We start from the raw sequence: 26,308 nt of genomic DNA, 5'->3' as shown, positions 1-26,308 counted from the left end.
AACCTCTTGCAGAGTTGCAGCAGCTTCCTGCTGCACAACTTGTTCCTCACATCCAAGCTCAATCTGCTCTGCTCTCCTTTCAAACCCTTGTCCCTGCTCCTGTCCCTGCAGCCCTTTGGGAACAGTCCCTCTGCAGCCTTCTTGCAGTCCTTTAGCTTGTGTCCATTCAATTGCATTTGTAGTGCACACACTAGAAACACAAACCAAGTATTCCCAACTGTGTTGCTGAAGTAAGAACATCTCCATGCCAATGTAACTGTACAGCATCAATTCTCACATCCCACAAAGCAATCTGGCACAGTTAGCAGCAGGAGCAGAATTTCTGAGGCTCATCCTCCTTCTTTAACCTGAACGTTAGAGAATAAAGTACATGTGGTCTCTTGAGTGTCTTCAGGAAGCTATGAATATCTCTGCTACAGGCTTTGCATTTCCTTTTCCTGATATAACTGAAGGTACCACCAAAGATCAATAAAGCTTTAAATAACTTTCAGAGGAGGTCCAATTAGAAGCATCTCAGAGAATGGCTTTTGTTGGAAGGGACCTTAGAGCTCATCTCCTCCAACATCCCCCACTGTGGGCAGGGACATCTCTCAACTAGTGTCAGCTGCTCAAGGCCTCATCCAGCCTGGACTTCAGCACCCCCAGGCAGGAGGCATCCACAGCCTCTCTGGGCAGCCTGTGCCAGAATCTCACCACCCTCACACTCAACAACTTCTTCCTCAGCTCCAGTCTAACCCTGCTCTGCCTCAGCTTTAAACCATTCCCCCTTGGCCTGGCTCCAGACACCCTCAGCAAAAGTCCCTCTGCAGCCTTCCTGCAGGATCCCTTCAGGTCCTGGCAGGCAGCTCTGAGGTCCCCCTGGAGCCTTCTCTTCTGCAGGCTGCACACCCCCAGCTCCCTCAGCCTGTCCTCACAGCTGAGGTGCTCCAGGCCTTGGATCATCTTTGTGGTCTCCTTTGGACTAACTCCAGCAGCTCTGTGTCCTCCTTCTGCTGGGAACACCGACTGGAGGCAGGATTGAAGGTGAGGTCTCAGCAGGTCCTCCCCTGAAGTCTTCATTTTTCTCCTTTCCTTCTGCTAAGCTTCCACGAGAATGTTCCAGACAAGATCCTTAATGTTAAAGGTTGTCATAAGAAAAGTACAGATTTAGAATGTTAGCTGTTGGATCTCCTAGAGGTTTATTTCTCTCACGTCCAAGGCACTATGAACATTCTTTTAAACAGAAGTTAAAGAAAAAGTAACAACCATGAAAGCTTTGGGAGTCTTTGTGGAGTAAAGGTTTGAAATCTTTACCTTACTAAAGTTCTTCATTAATATTTAATAATGGCAGTGTGACTTCAGATGTGTTTAGGGGGATACAGAACATTTAAGGTTACTGCAAAAATCCCAGAGTGAAAACTGCACAAGTCAAAGCTTGGGGTTTGATTGCAGTGTTTGGTCTAAACTAGATGCAGCTATGACAAACAAAGCTTCTTCAGGGGAGGGTTTGCCTTGGTAGTCTGATGTAGTAGCAAGTCTTCTGCTGGTACAGAGCAGGAACAGCTCTAGCAGTAGTTTGTGTTGGAATGCACTAGGTCTGACTTGGTGTCATCCTGACAGGGTTCTGGATGTGAACACATTTTAAGTGAATCTAAAAAAACCCTATGCTGGTTTGAGGCCAGCCAGAACATCTCTTGCCCCGAAAGGGACAAAAGAATGACACACGCAAACGGATTGGAGAGTGATGGAAAGTTTAAATGGAAAAGCAATTGGTGAAGCTACAGAAAACTACACAGCATAGTGGCAAAGAACATCCTAAAGCATACAGAACCCCTCACAGAATTCCCAAAGCTTCCCAATCCTCCTTTCCTCCCACCTGAGGGTATACCCAAACCCTCAGGGCTCCTTCTTCCCCCTCCCACTGCTAGGCAAGTCTCAGGCTGGCCAGGTCTGAGACTGCCCCCCCTCCATTCTCCTCCTGGCATTAGGCCTAGTCAGGCCTAAGAGGCCTTGGATACTCCCCCGGCATTACCCGATAAGAGAGGACATCTCCCATGGGAGCAGAGAGGGAAGAAAGAGGACGAGAATGACTTTGCAGATGGCTTGATAGGGCACAGGATTTATGGGTAGAAATACGCCGTTTCCTGTGTCCACCCCTATTGGGTGAGCACCCGGGACACCAGAGATGTGTCTCATGCAGCAGTGGCAGGGGGCACCCAGCCTGAACTCCCACAAACCCCCTCAAAAATCAGCATTCCAATGTGAGGTTGTATAACAGGGCTCTGGGTGTGAAGAACAATGGCAAAGAACATTAACAAGCAAATCATTAATTACTCTGCAGGCACTAAAAATCCTTATTGGAAAAGACAAAAATGAAAACAAAAAGCCAAAAGCCAAGCAAACAATACCCAATAAAACAAATAAAAAACAACTAAAACCTCCAAACCAAACAAAAGCCGAACAAACAAAAAAACCCCACCCAAACAAAACTAAACCCAAACGAGCTACCTCCAAAAAAAAAAAGGAAAAATGAAACAACAACAACAAACCAAACCAAAACAAAAACCCTCAAACAAACAACAAAACACCCAAACAAAACCAAACCCAAACTACCCCCCCAAAGAAGGAAAAATGAAACAGCAGCAAAAAACCAAACCAAAACAAAAAACCTCAAGCAACAAAACACCCAAACAAAACCAAACCCAAACAAACTACTTCCTAAAAAAAGGAAAATGAAGCAACAGCAACAAAACAAAAACCCCAAACAAACAACAAAACACCCAAACAAAACCAAACCCAAACAAACTACCCCCCAAAAAAGGGAAAAATGAAACAACAGGAAAACAAACAAACAAACAAAAAAAATCCCAATGAGAGCAAAAACCCCACAACAACAACAACCCCCCCCCACCCCAGTCTCCTCACACAGGTTTCACTCAGGTAGCACAAGTAGTCAACTATTGCCTTGCAGAATGTTCCTTGGTAACCTACCCTAACCTGAAAAAAATGAAGAGGAGAAACCCAGACAAATCCATGGACAAAGGATTCCCCAGATCTGATGATTCCTTTACTTCTGTCTTGCCAGGGATGTGTTCTTTGCAAGGGTGAACGAGAGTCAGAATTGTTTTGGCAGGAAATGACCTTTAAGGTCATCCAGTCCAACCATCAGTCCAACACCACTGTGGCCTTTAAACCATGATGCTATGGCCACACGTTTCGTGAACACCTCCAGGGATGGTGACTCCACCACCCACCTGGGCAGCCTGTTCCAATCCCTGACCACTCTTGCAGCAAAGAAATTTCTTCCAATCTCCAACCTACCCCTCCCCTGACACAAATTTAGGCCATTTCCCTTCCTTCACCTGATACTAGGGAGAAGAGACCAAACCCCACCTCACTGCAACCTCTTTTCAGGGGGCTGTAGAGAGGACTGAGGTGTTCCCTCAGCTATGCCCTCATCCTTTGATTCCTAAGTTGGTATATTGTGAAATGCAGCCATTGATCAGATCCCCTCTCAGCTTTCTTTTCTCCAGACTAAACAATCCCCATGCTCTCAGTCTTTCTTCATAGCAGAGATGTTCCAGTCCCCAGTCATCCTCATAGCCTCCACTGGACACTCCCCAGCAGGACTCTCTCTCTCTTGAACTGGGACTCCCAAAACTGGACACAGTATTGCAGGTCTGGTCTCATCTGGGCATAGCAGAGGGGCAGGAGGACCTCCATAGCCTTGCTGGAAACACTTTTCTTGATGCTCTTTTTTCATAGGAATCATAGAATTGTCAGGATTGGAAGGGACCTCAAGGATCATCCAGCTCCAACCCCCCTGCCGTGGGCAGGAACACCTCACACTACATCAGGTTACTCAGAGCCACATCCAGCCTGGCCTTAAAAACCTCTGGGGATGAGGCTTCTACCACCTCCCTGAGCAAGCTCTTCCAGTGTCTCACCACCCTCATGGGGAAGAATTTCTTCCTAACCTCCAATCTGAATCTCCCCATTTCTAGTTTTGCTCCGTTCTCCCCAGTCCTATCACTCCCTGACACCCTAAAAATGAAATGCTGCTTGGCCTCTCTTAAACCTTCCTAAAGGTCACCTGTGGAATTCCTACTGCCTCTCTTTTGCTCCTGAAAGAGTTTAGATTCCTTAGTATGACAGTGGAGGAATGAAAGACAACCTTAGAGTAGGTTGAGAGCCCAGGCTGCCATTCCCCCAGATACGATCTTGTGTACATTTCTTAACACAGTTCTTCACTAACTGATGCTGTGAGGCGGAGGGAGGGGAAAGAAGGTCTGCACCACTTGGATGAGTTTTTCTCACAAGTCACAGGAAATTTGCTGCTGTGGAAGAAGGAGCCAGTCAGCTTTGCTCTGCAGATGGCATTGCCTGTAACAGTTCCGTGCAGAAATATGGCATTGCTCCATCTCTGCTGCCAATGATAATTGATTTCCAGAAGCTAGCTTGCCTCCTGGTCAAGGTGCCTGCTCTCAAATGAAGAGGGAGCTGGAGCCACTCACCCAAGGGGGTTTTGTTGGTTCTTTTTTTTTTGCTGCAGTAGAATTTCATCTTTCCACACCTTAGCATGTGATTACACTCATAAATGTTACCTACTTCTTTATGCCTGAACACCTCACCATTTGAAAAGAAGGCTCTCTGCAGCCAAAATAAAGTTGGTAATGGTGGTGGTAACCTTCTTCAGCTGAGGTTAAGGCTAGGAAAGCAGCTTTGCAATTCATTTTCAGCACACTGGAATCTGTAGTAGTATGCTCTTGATAGAACTGTATATTAAAATATGCTTCATAACAGTCAGGAAGGAGTTTTATTCCTCCTCCCTCTCCCCTCCCCTCTCCCTTTTCCCCCTCCCCTTTCCCTTTTTCCCCTTCCCTCTCCTTTTTCCCCCTTCCCTCTCCCTTTTTCCCTTTCCCTTTTCCCTCCCTTCCCTTTCCCCCCCTTCCCTTTTCACTCCCTTCCCTTTTTCCTTCCTTCCCTTTTCCCCCCTTCCCTTTTTCCCCCTTCCCAAGACTGCTCAGGGACTCAGAAGAAGATATAGTGGCACCCAAAACAAACTTTGTCTCTCCAATCATTTTATGATCAACTGATATTTAATTCTCTACTAAAAACTGAGCTCACAATAACAACAGCCTTCAGAGAACAGACACATTTGTGCCCCTAGGATCTGCTGCAGGAGTTTGTAAGAGCCCAGGGGAAGTGTGAGCAGGATCCTGAGGGAGGCCCTGAGAGACTAGAGACACAAGTATGCATGAGAAGAAGCTGCACCACAAGGTTTCAAGAACTATTTTTCTTGATTAGCAGAGAAAACCATTCCTAGGATGGTGCTCCAGTACAAAAATCGAGTAAAACATGATGCCAAGCCTAGAAGGTTGATTCCCAAGCAACAGGAGGAGGGCAATGAGCTTGCAGCTTGTTTCTTCACTGGAAGGGTTCTCAGACATTGGAATGTTCTGCCCGGGGCAGTGCTGGCGCCATCTTCCCTGCGAGTGTTCAAGCAGCCTGTGGACCTGGCACTTAGGGACATGGTTTAGTGTTGACCCTTCAGTGCTGGGTTGAGGGTTGGACTGGATGAACCTGGAGGTCTCTTCCAAACAGATAGATTCTGTATTGCATTTGGCCTGGTCACTGAGGCATTTACCAGTTTTTGGTTAAGTTTGTTTTGCATTGTGAAATTTCTCTAGATTCCTCCCCCCCCCCCCACTTTGTCTGCAATCAAACCCCTAAGAAAGGAGATGCACCAAATGTTGCCCATTTCCCTTTCTTTGCTTTTTTTGTGTTGCAGGAGACACATGAACTCAAACCCCTAAGAAAGGAGATGCACCAAATGTTGCTCATTTCCCTTTCTTTGTTTTTTTATGTTGCAGGAGACACATGAAATTGTGGCTATCAAGAAATTCAAAGACAGCGAAGGTAAGGTTTTTTTCCTGCATAATCTTTCATGTCAAAAACTCCATTGTTCATACCTCTCTTCCAGTTAAAATAAGAAGCCTCATCTATCAAGACATGATTTAAAAATTACCATGATTCATTAGCTCTGTCAATATTCCAAGCACTTGATCCTTCATACCTGCCAAGGGACCGCAGTATGCACTCCAAGTAGCTAACTACCTTCCTTTCTTCCTGCATCTGTCTTAGTCTGGCTGAGAATTTTGGTGCCATGGTAGTAAGATGGAGACTGGATGTGGTCAACAAATGTCTTGTAGTGGTGACTTGCAGAGCCTTAGTACAACCTGAAAGGAGATTGTACTACCTGAAAGGAAGTTGTAGCCAGGTGGGGGCTGGTCTCTTCTCCAGGGCAAGTTTAGTCTCGAGGTGAGGAGAAAGTTCTTCACGGAAAGAGTAATTGGCCATGGGATGCACTGCCCAGGGAGATGGTGGAGTTGTCACTGTCCCTGGAGGTGTTCAGAAAAAAGCTTGGATGTGGCACTTGGAGCCATGGTTTAGTTATCAGGAGGTGTTAGGGATTAGGTAATAGGTTGGACTTGATGATCTCTGAGGTCTTTTCCAACCTGGCTGATTCTGTGATTCATCTGTGGGAGGGGTTCTAAACATTAGGGGGCTCGAAGGGGTAAATGGAGGAGGCTGTGACAAGTCACTGAGTTCAGTGGTATGAAGAGGAACTAGGGAGCTCTTGGGGATCCATGAGAGGATTGGAGGCAGCAGCTCTGCCCTCCCTTCACCAGGCCCCACTGTCTGTGTGAAGCTTGCTCATTTCTCTCTGGCAGCAGCCCCTGTGTCCCCTCCAGTGTTGCTGAGCCGTGAGCGAAGCCAGCTTGTGCAGAGCTCACTGCTGCCGGCAAAGCAGAAGCAGGACCCCTGGCAGCTGCTGCCAGTGCTTCACACACCTGATCCTCCCCCAGCAACAGGCACAGCAAAGAGCTCTTTCTGGTTCTGCTTGGTGGGGGACACTGGATGGCTGGCACAGGCAAATCTAGAAATCAGCCACAGCAGCAGCTGCCTACCTGGCACACAGCACAGCTTACCCCTGAGCCCTGCTGGCCTGACACACACGGAAGGGGAGGCCAAGTATGGAGTAACAAGAGAAGAATCATCCTCTCTTGGTCTGAGGCACTGCAGCTATGGTTGGCCATCTCCCAAGGCTTTAGCTGAAAGCTGACAGTGTGGCTTAGACAAACAGCCCACACGTGATTTTATTTGCATTTATTTGTGGTTTTTTTTTTATTTTAATCTAATTTTTATTTACCTTTATTTTATTTTTATTTCATTTTAATCTTTATTTTATTTTTCAAATTTTATTTTATTTTTATTTTTTATTTTATTTTTGTTTTATTTTTAAATTTAGTTTTATTTTTATTTTAGATTTTAAATTTTATTTTATTTCAATTTTATTTCTAATTTGTTTCTACATTTTATTTTTATGTTTTTATTTTACTTTTAGTTTATTTCTAGGTTGTGTTTTATTTTTATTTTATTTTTATTTAATTTTTTAAAATTTCATTTTATTTTTTATTTTATTTCTATTTTATTTTTCTATTTTAATTTTATTTCTAAATTTTATTTTTATATTTTTATTTTATTTTTACATTTCATTTTATTTTTATTTTATTTTTATTTTATTTTTATTTTATTGTTTAAATTTTATTTTAATTTTATATCTACATTTTTATTTTATTTTGAATTTTTTATTTTTATTTTATTTTTAATTTAATTTTTTTAGCTTTTTAATTTTTATTTTATTTCTAAATGTTATTTTTAAACTTTGTTTTATTTTCATTGTATTTTAAAATTTTATTTTATTTTTACTCTATCTTTTTTTTTTATTTTACTGTACCAAACATTTCAATTGTTTTTCTTGCTAGTGGCTCTGGAGGTGTGATTGGTTGCAAGGTCTCTCATATTGAGAGTCAGACCCAGCAAAGTCTGATTTGTGTCTGTTGCTTTGTGCAGTGCAAACTCTTTGCTTTCCAGCTGATTTTTGCCAGTTGAGTGTTTTTCATTATTTTTTTTTTTGGCCCTGCAATTCTGAAATATGTTTAAAATCTCTATTAAAGAATTCAGGAGATAATTTAATTGAGGTGCTCACCTTGACTAGGTCATGAAGGTACTTCAGAGAGATGAGTGCAGGAAGGGTCAGTAGAAGCAGCTGAATTCTTGGGGGACTTCAAAAGCTTCCTGAAAAGGCAGAGTTTGGAACAGTGAGTCTTGTACACAGAGGAATGTGAAAGGGCATCAGACCTGCTGAGTTTGGTGGAATTCTATTGTCACTGCCACCTATAAGGGTCTTAAACAGCCAGCGATGGAGAGAGCTGATTCTGCCCCTCTGCTCTTGGGAGACCTCCCCTGGAGTACTGCATCCAGCTCTGGAGCCCTCAGCACAGGAAGGACGTGAACCTGATGGAGCAGGTCCAGAGGAGGGAAACAAAAATGATCAAGGGGCTGGAAAACCTCTGCTACCAGGACAGGCTGAGGAAACTGGGGGTGTTCAGTCTGGAGAAGGGAAGGCTCCAGGCAGACCTAAGAGCAGCCTGCCAGGACATGAAGGGGCTCCAAGAAGGCTGCAGAGGGACTGTGCCCAAAGGACTGCAGGGACAGGAGCAGGGGCAAGGGTTTGAAATGAGAGCAGAGAAGATTTCAGTTGGATGTGAGGAACAAGTTGTGCAGCAGGAGGCTGCTGCAACACTGCAAGAGGTTGCCCAAGGAGGTAGTTGAGGCCCCATGCCTGGAGATCTTCAAGGTGATGCTAGACAAGGCTGTGAGCAACCTGCTCTAGTGGAGGATATACCTACTGAGTGCAGGGGGCGGTTGGACTGGATGACCTTTGGATGTCCCTTCCAAGCCAAACCATTCTGTGATTCTATTCAGCACAGATCCTAACCACTGAATCTCAATATTAAGCCCTCAACAGGATTATTACATTAGCCTACACAAAGCAAACAAAAAAAAAGGAAAACAAGCAATGCAAGATTGCCATTAGCTGTGGCTTTCCAAGAGCATGAAATGATGTCAGCTTACAGGACTGATGACTGCTTTTCAGAGTTGCAGCAAGTTGTTTACAAGTTCCTGGAAAGATGACAGAAGTTCTTTTGATGAATTTGATTCAGCCCATTTCACATCTGTCTCATTAATATGGGAGTTCATTAGAAAGCTGAATGTGCTTTAATTGTTTGTATTGCCATTTTTGTTTCACTGAATGTTTTTGCTGTTGTTTGCCATGTGCAGGCTAAATGTGCTGGGAAGAGCCTGCCTAGCAGGGGTGGAAAATGAAATTATTTCGATTGCTCTAAATTATACATTTTTTTTTCAATCAAAACATTGGTGATGATAGTATTTTGCTTTCCTTCTCTCCTGCTATACTTCAGTTTCTCTTTTATTTTTTTTTCTCTCTTCTGGTAGTAGTTATCTACATTTGCGCAACCTGTGTCATGCTCTCTCCTCTGCAAACCTCTTCTTGCCTTTTACTTGATCAGAAAAAAGATTTCTCTTAGCTGTTTCTTCTTCCTCTGTCTGACTTTCTTTGTGGTACATGACCTGCAGATGGGATTTAGCTTTGAATTTGTGCCCATTTAATATCTCTCTGTTGTGCATAAGAGGTCTAAGAGTTTAAGAGCCCTGCTTCCACATGTGCATGGGAAGATTTTACTGGATGAATGCATTTCATTTTGCTAACTGAAAGATGAAACCTGGCATTGTGTTGGTAGCATCCTTAAGAACCTTAGGGGGCCCTTGGTGATGAGAGTGTGCGAAACACTCTCCTAAAACAAGTGCAGAAGACTTTCCTAAAATACTCCTTCTTTCTTCAGTAATGTCCAGGCAAATAAACTGTCAAAACAACACTTGGATTTCTCAGCTTTTTTCTGAGGATTTTCCTCAGGTTCAGACTGAAGGTTTCACTGAATTGATGCTTGCTCCGCTGCCCTCTGTGGCTGCTACCCTGCTCCTCGTTGCTGAATTGCCATCAAAAGCCTCAAGGGGAAACTTCCTGCACTTACAAAGCTGTGCTTAAAATGTATTCTGGCTTTTGGGGGAATCGAATGAAAGCATTTATAGGTTTCTCTGACGTTGTTCAAACCATGAGTGGTTTTCCTGAGGGCTTGTTAACCTTGCCAGTGCTTGTGGGGTGGAAGATGAGTCTGTACATGCCTGTTTGGTGGAAGCATATTAGTGCTCTTCATAATGAAAAAAGATAAAAATGCAAATGAGTTGCTTCTTAGGCCTTTTTCTGCCACTGAAAACTTAGATGGTGGTGATACGAAGCCTGTGATGGTTGCACTTACCTCTCTTCCAGTGCAAAAGTATCCAGGCATCAGAGAGAGATCACACTGGAAAAGAAACCTTTTGCTCTGCAGTATCTAGAACATGACAGTTTAAGCAGGGGTTCAAAAGAATGATTTCTAACACTTGTTCCTTGGGGGTGTTGGGTGTCTTGTTTTCATTTTTAATCTGTTTTACTCTGTCACTTTTGCTTTGCACTTTAGAAAATGAAGAAGTCAAAGAAACCACTCTCCGAGAGCTTAAAATGCTTCGCACTTTGAAACAGGAGAACATAGTGGAGCTGAAGGAAGCCTTCAGAAGAAGAGGAAAATTATACTTAGTTTTTGAATATGTGGAAAAAGTGAGTGGAGTTTGTACTATTTTTGGCAGAGTTAAATCATCAGATTATTTGAAAAGTCTTTAAAGTTCCTTTTACTGTTGAAAATTAAGGTGCTCTCATCTATAAAGAGGAACATCAGAAATTTGAATGCAATCTGAGTTGCTGTGGTTAGGTACTTACTGTGGGAGGACAGCACTGGTTCCTTTACTGATAGTCTTGCTTCAGGTATTGGTATTTGAAAAAACCCAAAGTTCTTCCATGTAAAGAGTTCTTCCTCTTGGAGAAAGAGACCTGGGGTTCTGGTGGATGGAAGGTTGACCATGAACCAGCAATGTGCCCTTGTGGCCAAGAAGGCCAAGGGCATCCTGTGTTAGAAGGGCTGTAGTTAGAAGGTGGAGATAGGTTCTCCAGCCCTCTGCCCTGGTGAGTCCACATCTGGAATATTGTATCCAATTCTGGGCCCCTCAGTTCAAGAAGGACCTCAAGGAACTGCTTGAGAGAGTTCATGCCAGAGCTCCCAAGCTGCTGCAGACAGTGGAACATCTCCCTGTGAGGCTTGGAGCTTGGAGCAGAGGAGCCTGAGGGCTGCCCTCAGTGCTGGGGAGAAAGATGTGCAGGGCAGTGTGGGGAGGACAGAGCCAGGCTCTGCTCAGGGCTGGCCAAGGACAGCACAAGGGGCACTGGGTGCCAGCTGGAGCAGAGGAGGTGCCACAGGAACATCAGGAACAACTTTTTGGCTGTGAGGGTGGCAGAGGGCTGGAGCAGGCTGCCCAGAGAGGTTGTGGAGTCTCCTTGTCTGGAGCCATTGCAAAGCCTCCTGGCTGTGTTCCTGTGTGAGCTGCCCTGGGTGCTGCTGCTCTGGCAGGGGGCTTGGACTGGATGCTCTCTGGAGGTCTCTTCCAGCCCCTAACATTCTGTGGTTCTGTGCTGTGAAAAAAACTCATGTTTAAATCTTGTAGACTGGAATACCTACCATCTGAAGAAAAAAGTCCATCCATACTCTAGAGGCAAGTTTAATAGTGTAATGAATCATCATGGAGTCAAGATCATAGGCTTGTGACCTTGAAATCTGTTTCAACTTTCTCCATCCTTCCCTGTTAAAAATAGGATTTGTTTGTGTATTTCTGTAACAAGGCCACTATCAATAGTTGCTTAGAGGGATTTGGCAAAGATCACTGTCATTAGTTCCAATCCTGACCTCATCTGAAACCATTCCAAAATTTCCTTAGATTACCCTACTACTGCCAAGCATCCTGGGCTGTTTCCAGGGGGAAACCTGGAGCAGATGGGTTTTACATTATTTTTGTAGCCTTTGTGGTGCAGGTAGACCTTCCCCCTGAATGCTAAACCACTCAGCATTTCTTGATGGAAATAATTCAGGTACACCCAGTAAAAAATAAACACAAGCTTAAAGATCTGTATCTCTGGAGATTTCAAGAGATATTGTTCCCTTGACTTAAATTTTCCTTCATTATCCTGTCACTGTGATGTTGCAGTCTAGCTGCATGTTAGAGCTCTTCAGTCAGTTCTCTCTTGTGCAAAGATTCCTGGCCTGATTCATAGAATCATGGAATACTTTGGGTTGGAAAGTACCTCCAAAGGTCATCCAGTCCAACCCTCCTGCACTCAGTAGAGACATCCTCCACTAGAGCAGGTTGCTCACAGTCTTGTCCAGTTTGACCCTGAAGATCTCCAGGGATGGAGCCTTAACTCCCTCCCTGGGCAACCTCTTGCAGTGTTGCAGCAGCCTCCTGGTGCAGAATTTATTCCTCACATCCAATCTCAATCTGCTCTGCTTTCATTTCAAACCATTGTCCCTGCTCCTGTCCCTGCAGGGAAAGGTAGAAGGAATTAAATAAAATGTGATATAGTAGGCAAATGTTTTCATTAAGTGCTGCTGAACACCTTGTGTCCTGTACGTACCCATAGCGCTCAAAGCCAGATTACTTCACATTCAGTCTAATCTCCTTTAGTCATCATCCCCTTAGTTAATGTCTTCAGCTAGGATTACATGTGGCTGTGGTGGTGTTCCTATTTTGGTTCATCTTGTAACACTAACTTCTTGACTGACTTATCCAGATCCACAGGCTTGGTTGTGGACAAGAGTGCAGCAACAATCAATGTGATTCCTTCACTGAAAATACCTTTTCTCAGGTCTGAAGTGTTTCTAAGGAAACCGGGAGCATTTATTCAGAGATTCAGAGATGTTTGTAGAATCATGGAATGGCTCAGATTGGAAGGGACCTCAGAGCTCAGCTCCTCCAACCTTCCCTCCATGCCCAAGGACACCTTCTGAACACCCCCAGGCAGGAGGCAGCCACAGCCTCCCTGGGCAGCCTGTGCCAGAGTCTCACCAGCCTCACACTCAACAACTTCCTCAGCTCCACTCTAACCCTGCTCTGCCTCAGCTTCAAACCATTCCCCCTTGGCCTGGCTCCAGACCCACTCAGCAAAAGTCCTTCTGCAGCCTTCCTGCAGGATCCCTTCAGGTCCTGGCAGGCAGCTCTGAGGTGCCCCTGGAGCCTTCTCCTCTGCAGGCTGCACACCCCCAGCTCCCTCAGCCTGTGCTCACAGCAGAGCTGCTCCAGCCCTTGCATCATCCTTGTGGCCTCCTCTGGACTTTCTCCAACAATTCTGTTTCCAAATATTATCCAAGTTTGCTCTTCTATTTGTGTCCATTAAAAATCTTACAAGAGAAATCTCAACAATTGTATTATGCAGCTAAAGAAAGTGTTTGTCTAAGACAAGGTAAATTTATTTTAAATGAAAACTCTCCAGATGCTCAAATCCATAATTAAATGAGTTGGGTAAGACTTTACTCTCTTCAAGTGGGCAGCTGCTGCTGCCAGTTATTCATTCAGGATTCAGAGTACAAACTCCATTGTACTTCTAATCACAGGAAAGTGGAGACATTTGCTAAGGTAATGGGAGTCTAAGTGTCCTTTGTCAAAGAGGAAATTTTCTGCTGCAAACAATCCATTTATTTTCTTCCCTAGGTGTATAATTACAACAGTTCACATGGCCAGAGTTACTGTAGTGCAAATACATCTGAGATCAATGTAGATGATGTATAGGTATGGGTTACTCCCCAGGTTAGTGTTTGTGCCCCTGTGAGGCAGTTTTATGTCTGTGACAGTATCTGCACTACCTGGCTTGTGTTGCTTTAACTATGTATGACTAGGGGACTTGAGCATCTCCGCTGTGGAGAGAGACTGAGAGCCCTGGGGCTGTTTAGTGTGGAGAAGAGAAGGCTGAGAGGGATCTGATCAATGTCTATCAATAGCTGAGGGGTGGGGGTCAAGTGGAGGGGGCCAGGCTCTTTTGGGTGCTGCACAGTAATATGCCAAGGAACAATGGAGACAAACTTGAACAGAGAAGGTTTCAGCTAAGCATGAGGAGAAATTTCTTTACAGTGTGGGTTACTGAGGCCTGGAGAAGAGAAGGGAAAACTTTTTCGCTGTGAGGGTGTCAGAGGCCTGGAGCCGGCTGCCCAGAGAGGCTGTGGAGTCACTTCTGGACACATTCCAGAGCCCCCTGGACACATTCCTGTGTGACCTGCTCTAGGTGATCCTGCTTTTGGCAGGGGGGTTGGACTGAATGATGTCTGGAGGTCCCTTCCAGCCTCTAACATTCTGTGATCCTGTGATATCCTTGTGGTTAGAATATACTCCTTGGATGTTGGAACTACTGACTCAGTGGCCTAAGCATGTTGTTTGAGACTGCTGAAAGCGTGTTACCTTCTAGAAACTACAGCATAGCTCTCTGAAATTGGATGTCTTTGAACCTTCTAGAACATGCTGGAGTTGCTAGAAGAAATGCCGAATGGAGTTCCACCAGAAAAAGTGAAGAGCTACATCTACCAGCTAATCAAAGCAATTCATTGGTGCCATAAGAATGACATCGTTCACAGAGGTGAGTGTGTGGCAAGGGAGCCCTGGGTAGGGGTTTGCCTTTTGAAGAAAGATGATGGAGTGATTTATACTTAAAATAAATATAACAAATGCTTTATATCAACAAGGGGAAAACATCTGTCAGTTTGGCAGGGTTTTAAGCCTGCTTCATGCATCTGCAGTGGCCCTTCAGTTCAAAACTAAAATAAAAATAAGAATAAAATAAGAGTAAAGTAAAATTAAAAATAAATAAATAAATAAAACTACCATAACATTAAATTTAAGGATAAAATAACATTTAAAAATAAATAAATACATCTGCAGGGGCCCTTCAGTTCAAAACTAAAATAAAATTAAGAATAAAATAAGAGTAAAGTAAAATTAAAAAAAAAAAAAAAACTACCATAACATTAAATTTAAGGATAAAATAACATTTAAAAATAAATAAATACAAATAAATACTATTTTAAAATAAATAAATGTAATTTAAAAATTGAATAAATACAAATTAAAATTAAATAAGATTTAAAAATAAATATGATTTTAAAATAAATAAATGTGGTTTTAAAAGAAATAAATTTTAAAATATCATAAATACAATTAAATAAGTACTATTTAAAAATAAATAAATACAATTTTAAAATAAATAAATACAATTTTAAAATAAAATAAGTACAATTTAAAAAACAATAAATACAATTTGGAAATTAATAAATAGGTTTTAAAATGAAATACTATTTAAAAATAAATAAATATGATTTAAAAATAAATACCTTTTAAAAATAAATAACTAACATTTAAAAAGAAATAAATACGATTTAAAAATAAATAACTAACATTTAAAAAGAAATAAATACGATTTAAAAATAAAAATAAAATACTATGTATCGTTATGTACATGTTTATATTTTTATTTGGTTTTAATTTATTTACATTAAATGATATCAATATGTCCAAGATAGTTATATATTTGTATATTTATATTTTAATGTTTGTATATATCAAGACATTCACTATATTGTTCTATTCATAGGTATGAATGAATTCAATATAGTTATATATTTCTGTATTTGTATATTTATATTTTAATATTTGTATATATCAAGACATTTAATGTATTGAGCTATTCAGTATATATGAATAAATTCAATGCACATTTATATATGTATATTTGTGTTTTAACATTTTTATACATTGTATTTTAACATTTTTACACATCAATCACATATTCATATATTTATATTTTATATATGTGTATATATATATATTTTATATATATGCACACATATTTTATATCTATACACATGTATATTTATATATCCAAATCTTGCTATATTTGCATATTAGTATATTTCTATTTTATACTTCTATTTATAATTTCTCTATTCATATACTTATATTTCTATATATTCTATTTATCAGCTTTATAAGTATATATATATATATATTCATATTTAAATCCTGTTTCTGTTTGTATTTACATTTAATTTATATTTAAGACCGATCAAGCATCAGAAGAGTCTGAAACTCTTTGTTGAAGTGTAGTTTGATGAAGGTGGCCAGCTCTGCATGCCACAGTATCAACTTCAGAACAGATTTGAAACTAGACAACACATTTTTTTCTAAACCAATGCTGAGAGGCTTTCAAGAAAATCCTTGCTCCAAGCATTGAGCACAACACACTTAGCATCTGCTCGGTTAACTGGGCAACTAAATGTCACTTCCTTGTGTTATTTTGCAACATGCAATGTTCTGAGCGTTCATTTGGGGGCCAGGAATATCTTGGTGCATCTTTTGTCAGTCCATATTTTGCTTTCAAGACTCCAAACGGCAGCAAATGAGTTCTGGGTGTTCCCAACCTGAACTGCTGGAAGGTTCTTTCAGCAGTCGCTGTGGGAATGCTTCAGTTCTGATGGGATGAATCATCTGCACATGCAGAAGGAATCCAGAGCTGCTGACAACACTTTTATATGCTTTTTATTAATAAATAAATGCATGCTAGATTTTCTATAGCAATATAGTCAATGTATTGATATTCAATATATAGCAATATATTCAGTATATAACAATATATTCAATATATAGCAATATATTCAATATTTTTATTTGTATATTCATATCTTTGTATTTTTACATTTTTATGTATCAATATATGTTGAGATTTTCAGTCTATGTCAATGTATCAATATATTGATGTATTTGTATGTTTATAGATGTATATTTTCATGTTTTTATAAATCAATATACTAAATGTATATTGATATATTCAATCTATATCACTCTATATCAATATATTGATGTATTTGTATATTTATAGATTTATATTTTCACATTTTTATAAATCAATATACTAAATATATATTGATATATTCAATCTATATCACTCTATATCAATATATTGATGTATTTGTATATTTACAGATTTATATTTTCACATTTTTATATATCAATATATTAATGTGTTTATAGATATAAATGTTAACATTTTTTATATATCAGTATATTAAATGTATATTGATATATTCAATCCATATCACTCTATATCAATATATTGATGTATTTGTATATTTATATATCTATATTTTAACATTTTTAAGCATCAATATGTTAAATATATATTGATATAGTCAATTCATGTCACTCTATATCAATATATCGATGTATTTGTATATTTATAGATTTATATTTTCACATTTTATATATCAATATATTCAATATATGTTGTGATATTCAGTCTATATCAATATGTATCAATATATTGATATATTTGTATATTTATGTCTTTATATTTAACACTTTTATGTATCAATTATTCAATACCTATATATTCAATCTATATCCATCTGTATTAATATATTGATATATTTGTATATTTCTATTTTAACATTTTTATATAACCATGTATTCAATATATATTGAGATATTCAATCTATATCCATCTCTAACAATATATTAATATATTTGTATATATATTTCTATTTTAACATTTCTATATATCCATATATTCAATGTATATCACTATATTGATCTATTTGGATATTTATCTATTTCTATTTTAACATATCTGAGTTCAACATTAAAAAAAGAGAAGTTAACAGCCATTTATTTTTTTTTTCTTCTCTTTCACTCTGATACTGCAGATATCAAGCCAGAGAATCTTTTAATAAGCCACAATGATGTCCTGAAGCTGTGTGACTTTGGTAAGTTCAGTAGATAGATTACCTGCCTCTTGCATTTTAAAAGCAAACCTCCTGCAGTGGGTTTTTGCCTTACTCATTGAACAGTTCTGCAGTGTGTGCTGATTAAAGCCTTCCTCTTCAGGTTTGTGGCTAGCACTGGAATTGGAAAGCTCTCTGTGCTTAATGGGCATACCCTGTGAAAGAGCTGTGTGTAGGTGGAAATGGTGCAGACTGGAGATCTTGGCAAAGAGCAACCTCATGAGGTTCAGTAAGGATGAGTGCAGAGTCCTGCACCTGGGAAGGAAGAATAAACTGCAGCAGGACAGGTTGGGAGGGGATCTGCTGGAGAGAAGGACTTGGGAGTTCTGGTGGGCAGCAAGTTCTGCATGGGACAACAATGTGCCCTTGTGGCCAAAAAGGCCAGTGGGGTCCTTGGCTGCATTCAGAGGACTGTGTCCAGCAGATCCAGGGAGGTTCTCCTCCCCCTCTGCTCTGCCCTGCTGAGACCTCACCTGGAATATTGCATCCAGTTCTGGGCTCCCCAGTTCAGGAGGGACAGGGATCTGCTGGAGAGGGTCCAAGGGAGGGCTCCAAGGATGCTGAAGGGTCTGGAGACTGCCTGGTGAGGAGAGGCTGAGAGCCCTGGGGGTGTTTGGTCTGGAGAGGAGAAGGCAGAGAGGGATCTGATCAATGTCTATCAATAGCTGAGGGCTGGGGGACAGGAGGGAGGGGACAGGGACAGGCTCTGCTCAGCTGCATGCTGGGATAGGACAAGGGGCAATGGATGGAAACTACAGCACAGGAGGTGGAACTTCTTCAGTGTGAGAGTCACAGAGCACTGGAACAGGCTGCCCAGAGAGGTTATGGAGTCTCCTTCTCTGGAGACTTTCTGGACCCATCTGGATGCATTCCTGTGTGACCTGCCCTAGGTGATCCTGCTTTGGCAGGAGGGTTTACTCAGTGACCTTCAGAGGTCCCTTCCAAGCCCTATCATTGTATGACTCTGTGATTCCCTGTGTGTAGTCATAGCTCAGCTTTTTCTGTTATCTTAATTAAGGAGTCATGCGTCCACATATAATGATCACATAATCATTCAGGTTGGAAAAGACCCTTGAGATCATCAGGTCCAACCATTCACCCTACTCTACCAAGAGTTCACCACTAAACCATGTCTCTGAGCACCACATCTAAACAACCTTTAAACACCTCCAGGGATGGTGACTCCACCACATCCCTGGGCAGCCTGTTCCAATCCTTGACCGCTCTTGCAGTGACAAAAATTTTCCTAATGTCTAGCCTAAGATTAATGACTTCATGGATAGAGGTTAGAGTCAGGGTTATAGGTGTGATATCAGATCTGATGCTCCTGGCATATCAATACCTCTTTAATATCAGCTTTAAGGCTTTGAAGAAGCAGCCCCCAAGCACAAAGCAAACTGCCCAAGTGAGTAATCTCCACAGGACAGCAGAGCAGAGTGTACAGTGTGCCAGCAGTCTGCATTTTGATTTTTAAATGCTACCTAAACACAGAATAAAATATTTTTCGCTCTAAACAGCTTAGAGGTTGGCTTGGTGAAGAAAACCCAATTCCATAGTGCTACCCAAGAGCACTTTTGAGTGAGAGCAGTAGAAATCTGTCATTTCAAACCTCTGCAATTTTGAATGAAGAGGGTAACTGCTGGGAAAAAAAAAAAAAAAGGAAAAAAATAAGAAAAAGAGAGATTGAAATAGTTTCAGAGGACACAAAGAAGTTGTTTGTCATCTGCAGTGCAGCTTATTTCTTTTAATGCTAAAGGCATTTTTGCTTAAGCATTCAGAACCAATAACTGTTCTAGGAAAAGCCTTAGAAGAGTTTGGTCCACAGGAGTTCTTTGAATTAAGGGCAATTTATTCTGCAGTGTGAGGAGCTGCACAGCTCTGACAGAACACCAGGGTACTGCTGCAGCTGCCCTAGGTGCCTTTGCCTTTTTTTGGTGCCCACAGACCTCCTGTCTGCCCTCTCCTGGCAGTTCTGTGCCCAGGCTGAAGAACTTCTTCCTCAGCTCCACTCTAACCCTACTCTGCCTCAGCTTCAAACCGTTCCCCCTTGGCCTGTCTCCAGACACCCTCATGAAGAGTCCCTCTGCAGCCTTCCTGCAGGATCCCTTCAGCTATTGGAAGTCAGCTCTGAGGTCCCCCTAGAGCCTTCTCTTTTGCAGGCTGAGCACTCCCAGCTCCCTCAGCCTATCCTCACAGCAGAGCTGCTCCAGCCCTTGGATCATCTTTGTGGCCACCTCTGGATCACATGGTTTGATCTACGCTGCCTGCCTTTCCTTGCTTCCTGTTTTGGCACACAGGTGCTTGCCATGTAGAGCATCACATTCCTCGTGTGATAACAGATCAAAGGTCTGCGAGGCCATCCCAAAGCAGGTATTGAAGTAATTGGATGTTTCCAAACAGCCCAGAGGACAAAGCAGTTTGAAGAGGGAAGTTGAGAGGTTTTTAATAACCCACTTCTTGGGCTGTGTTCTGTACACATCGTGCTAGTTAAAAATGAGCTCGAATCTGGTGCTTGCCTGGACACATGTTGTGTGGGTGGCATTTCTGCCGACAGAAGTGGAAAAAGGGAACAGGACCAAACTCCAATTACAGCAGATGCCTCTTTCTGGTGGAAATAGGCTTTCTGACTAGAGTGTTTGCTGTTTCAACACCAGGTCTTCAAAAATCACTTGTTTTAGCAGTCTCTTAATCTCTTTATAATGCATAAGCGTAGAAATGGTGAAACACAGGACTGGAAAAGACCTCAAGAAACTCTCTAGTTCTTCCACCTACTCCAAGAAAGGATTAAGCCTGTCTGTGTCATCCTTGACAGGTGTTTGCTTACCTTATTGTGAAAATTCTGAATAGTGGAGGCTCCTTGGTGCTCTTGGGGCATCCATTAAAGTGCTTACATGTCATTAATGCTAGAATGCTTTATTTTGTCTGTAGAATCACAGAATTGTTAGGGTTGGAAGGGACCTCAAGGATCATCCAGTTCCAACCTCCCTGCCATAGGCAGGGACACCTCACACTACAGCAGGTTGCTCACAGCCACATCCAGCCTGGCTGCAAAAGCCTCCACAGATGAGACTTCCACCACCTCCCTGGGCAACCTGTGCCACTGTCTTACCAGCCTCATGGGGAAGAATTTCGCCATGAGGTCTACCTTCAGCCTCCCTTGTTTCTCCAGCAGAAACTGCCAACCTCCTTTTTCCCTTACACCTTTTTTTTCCTTGACATCTCTCCCACCATCTTCTGAGTTGTTTAAAGTCCTTGCTTGAAATTCCTTATTCTGCATCAGGATTGATTTGCAAACTCTATTGCGCCTTCATCTTTACACCTATTGCTTCTCACTGCTTATAGTTTGGTTTAATCTTCTCCCTAGTTACCTGCCCTGATTTTTGTGTCAAAAAAAATCTTCCCAATACTTCAGCACAATGTGGGGGAAGAAATAATCAGCAGACTCTGCCATGACCAAAAAACGAAAAAAAACCAAGCAATTGTGCCCTTACAGAGAAAAGGACTCTGCTTTCTGCTAGACAGGCAGTGTGCACTTGCAGCCCAGAAGGCCAGTGGTAGCCAGCTCTGGTGCCCTCAGCCCGGGAAGGACATGGACCTGATGGACATGGACCATGAGCAGGTCCAGAGGAAGGCCAGAAAGTGATCAGGGAGCTGGAACACCTCTGTTACAAGGACAGGCTGAGGGAGCTGGGGATGTTCAGCCTGGAGAAGAGAAGGCTCCAGGCAGACCTAAGAGCAGCCTTCCAGTACCTGAAGGGGGCTGCAGGAAGGATGGAGAGAGACTGTAAAGGCCTGCAGGGACAGGATGAGGGACAATAGTTTCAGACTAGAGAGTAGTAGACTTAGATTGGATCTGAGGAACAAGTTTTGCACCATGAGGGTAGTGTAACACTGCAACAGGTTGCCCAGGGAGGTAGCTGAGGCCCATCCTTGGAGATCTTCAAGGTGAAGCTTGACAGGGCTCTGGGCAACCTGATCTAGCTGAGGATATCCCTGCTGGCTGCAGGGGGCTTGGACTAGATGACCTTTGGAGGTCCCTTCCATCCCAGACCATTCTATGATTGTATGATTCTTGAGTTGCTGCTTCTGTCCACCAGCTTCCAGCATGGTACCACAGAGTCAGAAGAAGCTCAGGAGAGGTTTCTTACATGACACAGCTATGTGGAGACAGCACTGGAGCCCCTGACAATAGTTTTGCTTTCTGCCTTGCCACATCAAATCTGTGCTGCTCTCAGCCTCTAACTCTGGGGGCTGATTTTTCAGGCAATGTTAGGCACACCAAGTGCCAGCAGACTGCTCTGGAGGGAGGAGGATGGATTCTTGACTTGTTGATTCTTCTGTGCACCTGGCCTCGTGGGCTGCCATGCTTGTGGATTCCAGTAGCATATATGGTCATTTGTATCACCTTTTCCTTTCTTTCCCTCCTTTCATTCCTTCCTTTCTCTCTTTCCTTCCTGCCTTCCTTCCTTCCTTACCAATTCCTTCCTGCTTTCCTTCCTTCCAAATTCCTTCCTGCCTTCTTTCCTTCCTAATTCTTTCCAAATCCCTTCCTAATTCCTTCCAAACTCCTTCCTTCCTAATTCCTTCTGAATTCCTTTCTTCCTCAGTTCCTTCCTGAATTCCTCCCTCCCCTCACTCCTCAGTGTCCCATTTCTTCAGTGTGGCTCCTGGTTATCTTCCCTCTCTATAAACACATGAATGAAAGATTTTTCCCTGACACTGTTCACCAGAGAGGTCATATCATTGGAATGAGAAGCAGGGTTGAAAAGTCCCTCTCAAGACTTCCTGCAGGATCCTTTAGCTATTGGAAGGCAGCTCTAAGGTCCCCTCAGAGTCTTCTCTAGGCTTAACACCCCCAGCTCTCTCCACCTGTCCTCATAGCAGAGCTGCTCCAGCCCCTGTAGCGCTCCTCTGGCCTCTCTCCAGCAGCTCTGTGTCCTTCTCCTGCTGGAGACACAGAACTGGAGGCAGGATTGGAGGTGAGGTCTGAGCAGAGCAGAGCCAAGGGACAGAATCCCCTCTCCTGCCCTGCTGCCCACACTCCTCTGGCTGCAGCCCAGCACACAGCTGCTTGCCCAGCTACATGGGAGCACCACTGGCTCCTGGGTTGCTGCTCAGCACCCAGCACCCCCAAGGCTCTTTCTTCAGAGCTGTTCTCAACCCACTCTGCACCCAGCCTGGATTTATGCCTGGGCTTGGATAATCAAGATGCAGGACCCTGCACTTGGACTTGTTGCACCTCCTGCAGTTGTCATTGTCCCACTTCTCAAGGCTGCCAATATCCTTCTGGATGCCATCCCTGCCCTCAAGCGAGTCCAGTGCACCACACAGCTTGGTGCCTACACAAGGAATTGCTGCCCACATCATTATGAGCTGGAAATTGTATACAATTTGCTTCTACAGAAATAGCTGTGACCTCTTACTGCCAAAATCAGTGGGTGATATGCATCTTGTATTTAAAGTAGGATCTAATCTCTCCCTCTGGTTCTTTACCAGGCTTTGCTCGTAACCTGTCTGAAGGCAGCAATGCCAACTATACAGAGTATGTGGCTACCAGATGGTACCGCTCCCCTGAGCTGCTCCTTGGGTAAGTAGAAGGTGTCAAATGCCATGAGGAAGCTTGGCTGGTTCTTTACCTTTTTGGTTTTTTCCCAACCATATTTTGTCAGATTCCCCCACGGAGAGCTGTGGTTTATTTCAAGAAGCTTCCATATTTCATTAGTTTGTGCTCATTTCCAGTAAATTGGCAATGAATCACAGAACAATCTGGGTTGGAAGGGAACTCCAAAGCTCGTCTAGTCCAATCCCCCTGCAGTCAGCAGGGGCAGCCTCCACTAGATGAGGGAATCATTGGCATGTTGGTCTGTGTTGAGCTGAGCAGTGTTTAACTAATTGAATGTGAAGCTGAATTGTAACAGGCATGCTTCAGATTCCTGCCTGGCTGTCTGTCCCTGTCCCCCCACCATATCCTTCAGAAGAGGTTTCCATGGCAGTCCTGTAGCATGAAATGTTCCATCAGCCTTTTGCTGGACATCATACAGCAGTGGCAGAGCAGCTTTCACCATGCTACAATCCCAGTTCTCTTCATCACAGAGTCTTAGAAGTTGGAAGGGACCTCTGGAGATCATCCAGCCCAAGCCCCCTGCCAGAGCAGGAGGACCCAGGGCAGCTCACACAGGAACACATCTAGGCAGGTTTTGAATGTCTCCAGAGAAGGAGACTCCACAGCCTCTCTGTGCAGCCTGTTCATCCTGTGGGTCAAAACTCTGATTCAGTTTTCATTCCTAGTTACTCCTTACCAGCACTGCTGAAGTGGCTCAGAAGGAAGGATGATGGCTTTTGACTAGCTGGGAAGAATTTAATGACCAAGGCTTTAAGAAAGCTCTGAGAAATTAGTGCTGCGTTACATGTGAGGGTGGTACCTGCAGGAGTAGCTTCAGCCAGATGGTTTAGGTTTAGGTTTACTCTTCTACTAATTTGTAAAATGAGTGTTTTATTACCTCCCAAGGTTAAATAGATTGTCAGATACTATATGAACAAATTCATAGGACCCAAAAGGGCAAAGGAAGAAAGAGAAATAACTGGAATGTGGATTAGAAGGGCTGTGGTTAGTAGGTCAAGAGAGGTTCTCCTGTCCCTCTACTCTGCCCTGGGGAGGCCACATCTAGAATACTATGTCCAGTTCTGGGCCCCTCCGTTCAAGAAGGACCTCAGGGAACAGAGCCCCCAAGCTGCTGCAGGCAGTGGAACATCTCCCTGTGAGGCCAGGCTGAGGGAGCTGGGGCTTGGAGCTTGGAGCAGAGGAGCCTGAGGGCTGCCCTCAGTGCTGGGGAGAAAGATGTGCAGGGCAGTGTGGGGAGGACAGAGCCAGGCTCTGCTCAGGGCTGGCCAAGGACAGCACAAAGGGCACTGGGTACCAGGTGGAGCAGAGGAGGTGCCAGGGCAAGAGAAGGGAAAGCTTTTTGCCTGTGAGGGTGGCAGAGGGCTGGAGCAGGCTGCCCAGAGAGGTTGTGGAGTCTTCTTCTCTGGAGCCATTGCAAAGCCTCCTGGTTGTGTTCCTGTGTGAGCTGCCCTGGGTGCTGCTGCTCTGGCAGGGGCTTGGACTGGATGCTCTCTGGAGGTCTCTTCCAGCCCCTCACATTCTGTGATGCTGTGAGGTCTGCTGTGTGTGATCTTCCCATTGCTATCAGATATAGCAGTGCATTGTTCTATTCCACATGAGCACTTTCCCAGAACACAGCTCCTGTATGTACAGCACACATGTAGTTACTTACACATACTATAGAAACCAGGAGCTGGTAGCCAGGTAATGAATCACAAAAGTTAGCCTGGAGAAGAGGAGGCTCAGAGGAGACCTTATTGCTGTCTACAACTACCTGAAGGGAGGTTGTAGCCAGGGTGGGGTTGGTCTCTTCTCCCAGATAAGCAGTGACACAGTCTCAAGCTGCACCAGGGGAGGTTTGGGTGGGTGTGAGGAAGAAATTCTTCCCAGAAACAGAGACAGGGCTTTGGGATGAGATGCCTGGGGAGGTGGTGGAGTCACCATCCCTGGAAGTGTTTAAAAGGAGCCTGGATGAGGCACTCAGTGCCATGGGTTAGTTGATCAGATGGTGTTGGCTGATAGGTTGGACTTGGTGATCTCCAAGGTCTTTTCCAACCTGGTTAATTCTGTGATTCTGTGCAAAGTGCTGCCTTTCAAGCAATCCAAGGCAGAAACAGAGGGCTTGGTAGTTGAAGTAGTCTCTTTAATACCAAAGTCTTGTTTTTCTGTCTTGTAAGGAAGTGAGCCATGGGAAACGTGGCCACAAACTTGAAACACCTCAGTGACAAGAGATTGCCAGTGGGTGACAAAAGTTTTCTGTTTGCTTTGCAGAGCCCCTTATGGAAAGGCTGTGGATATGTGGTCTGTAGGCTGCATCCTGGGCGAGCTGAGCGATGGGCAGCCCTTGTTTCCTGGCGAGAGTGAGATTGACCAGCTCTTCACCATCCAGAAGGTGCTGGGCCCACTGCCAGCAGAGCAGATGAAGCTCTTCTATAGCAACCCACGCTTCCATGGCTTGCGGGTAAGGGAGAGCTCTGCTCTTGCTTGGAAATGCACTCACACAGCATTTAGGGCTCTGAAGGCTCTGTTCATGTCCACTGTGCACTGTGTCTCTGTGTAAGGAGGGGATATTTATAGGATCACAGAATGGTCCAGGCCAGAAGAGACCTCCAAAGGCCATCCAGTCCAACCCCCCACAGCCAGCAGGGACGTCCCCAACTAGATCAGGTTGCCCAGGGCCTTGTCCAGCCTCACCTTGAGTATCTCCAGGGATGGGAGCCTCAACCACCTCCCTGGGCAACCTGTTGCAGTGTTCCACCACCTTCACAATAAAGAATTTGTTCCTAACATCCAATCTAAATCTGCCCTTCTCTAGTTTGGAGCCATTGCCCCTCCTCCTGACCCTGCAGACCTTTTCAAACAGTCTCTCTTCAGCCTTCCTGTAGGCCCCCTTCAGGTACTGGAAGGCTGCTAGTAGTTCTCCCCTGAGCCTTCTCTTCTCCAGGCTGAACACCCCCAGCTCCCTCAGCCTGTCCTTACAGCAGAGGTGCTCCAACCCCCTGATCTTTTTTGTGACCCTCTTGTGGACCCTCTCCATCAGGTCCATGTCCTTCCTACA

At 43.4% G+C, this 26,308-nt stretch overlaps 1 protein-coding gene across 1 annotated transcript in view; it reads left to right on the top strand.

Annotated features, from left to right (window-relative positions):
* Positions 1-26,308, top strand: part of CDKL5 (cyclin dependent kinase like 5) — a 65,477-nt gene that overhangs the window by 4,675 nt on the left and 34,494 nt on the right. The window contains exons 3-8 of the mRNA XM_054396767.1: positions 5,853-5,898; positions 10,425-10,561; positions 14,332-14,452; positions 17,571-17,630; positions 23,145-23,235; positions 25,522-25,711. Coding sequence (XP_054252742.1) covers positions 5,853-5,898; positions 10,425-10,561; positions 14,332-14,452; positions 17,571-17,630; positions 23,145-23,235; positions 25,522-25,711 — 645 coding nt within the window. The remainder of the gene's footprint in view (positions 1-5,852; positions 5,899-10,424; positions 10,562-14,331; positions 14,453-17,570; positions 17,631-23,144; positions 23,236-25,521; positions 25,712-26,308) is intronic.

The sequence above is a fragment of the Indicator indicator genome, chromosome 1 (genome assembly GCF_027791375.1).
Source record: "Indicator indicator isolate 239-I01 chromosome 1, UM_Iind_1.1, whole genome shotgun sequence".
NCBI lineage: Eukaryota > Metazoa > Chordata > Aves > Piciformes > Indicatoridae > Indicator > Indicator indicator.
Note: the sequence above shows the minus strand (reverse complement) of the source record. Positions and strands in the feature narration are given on the sequence as shown.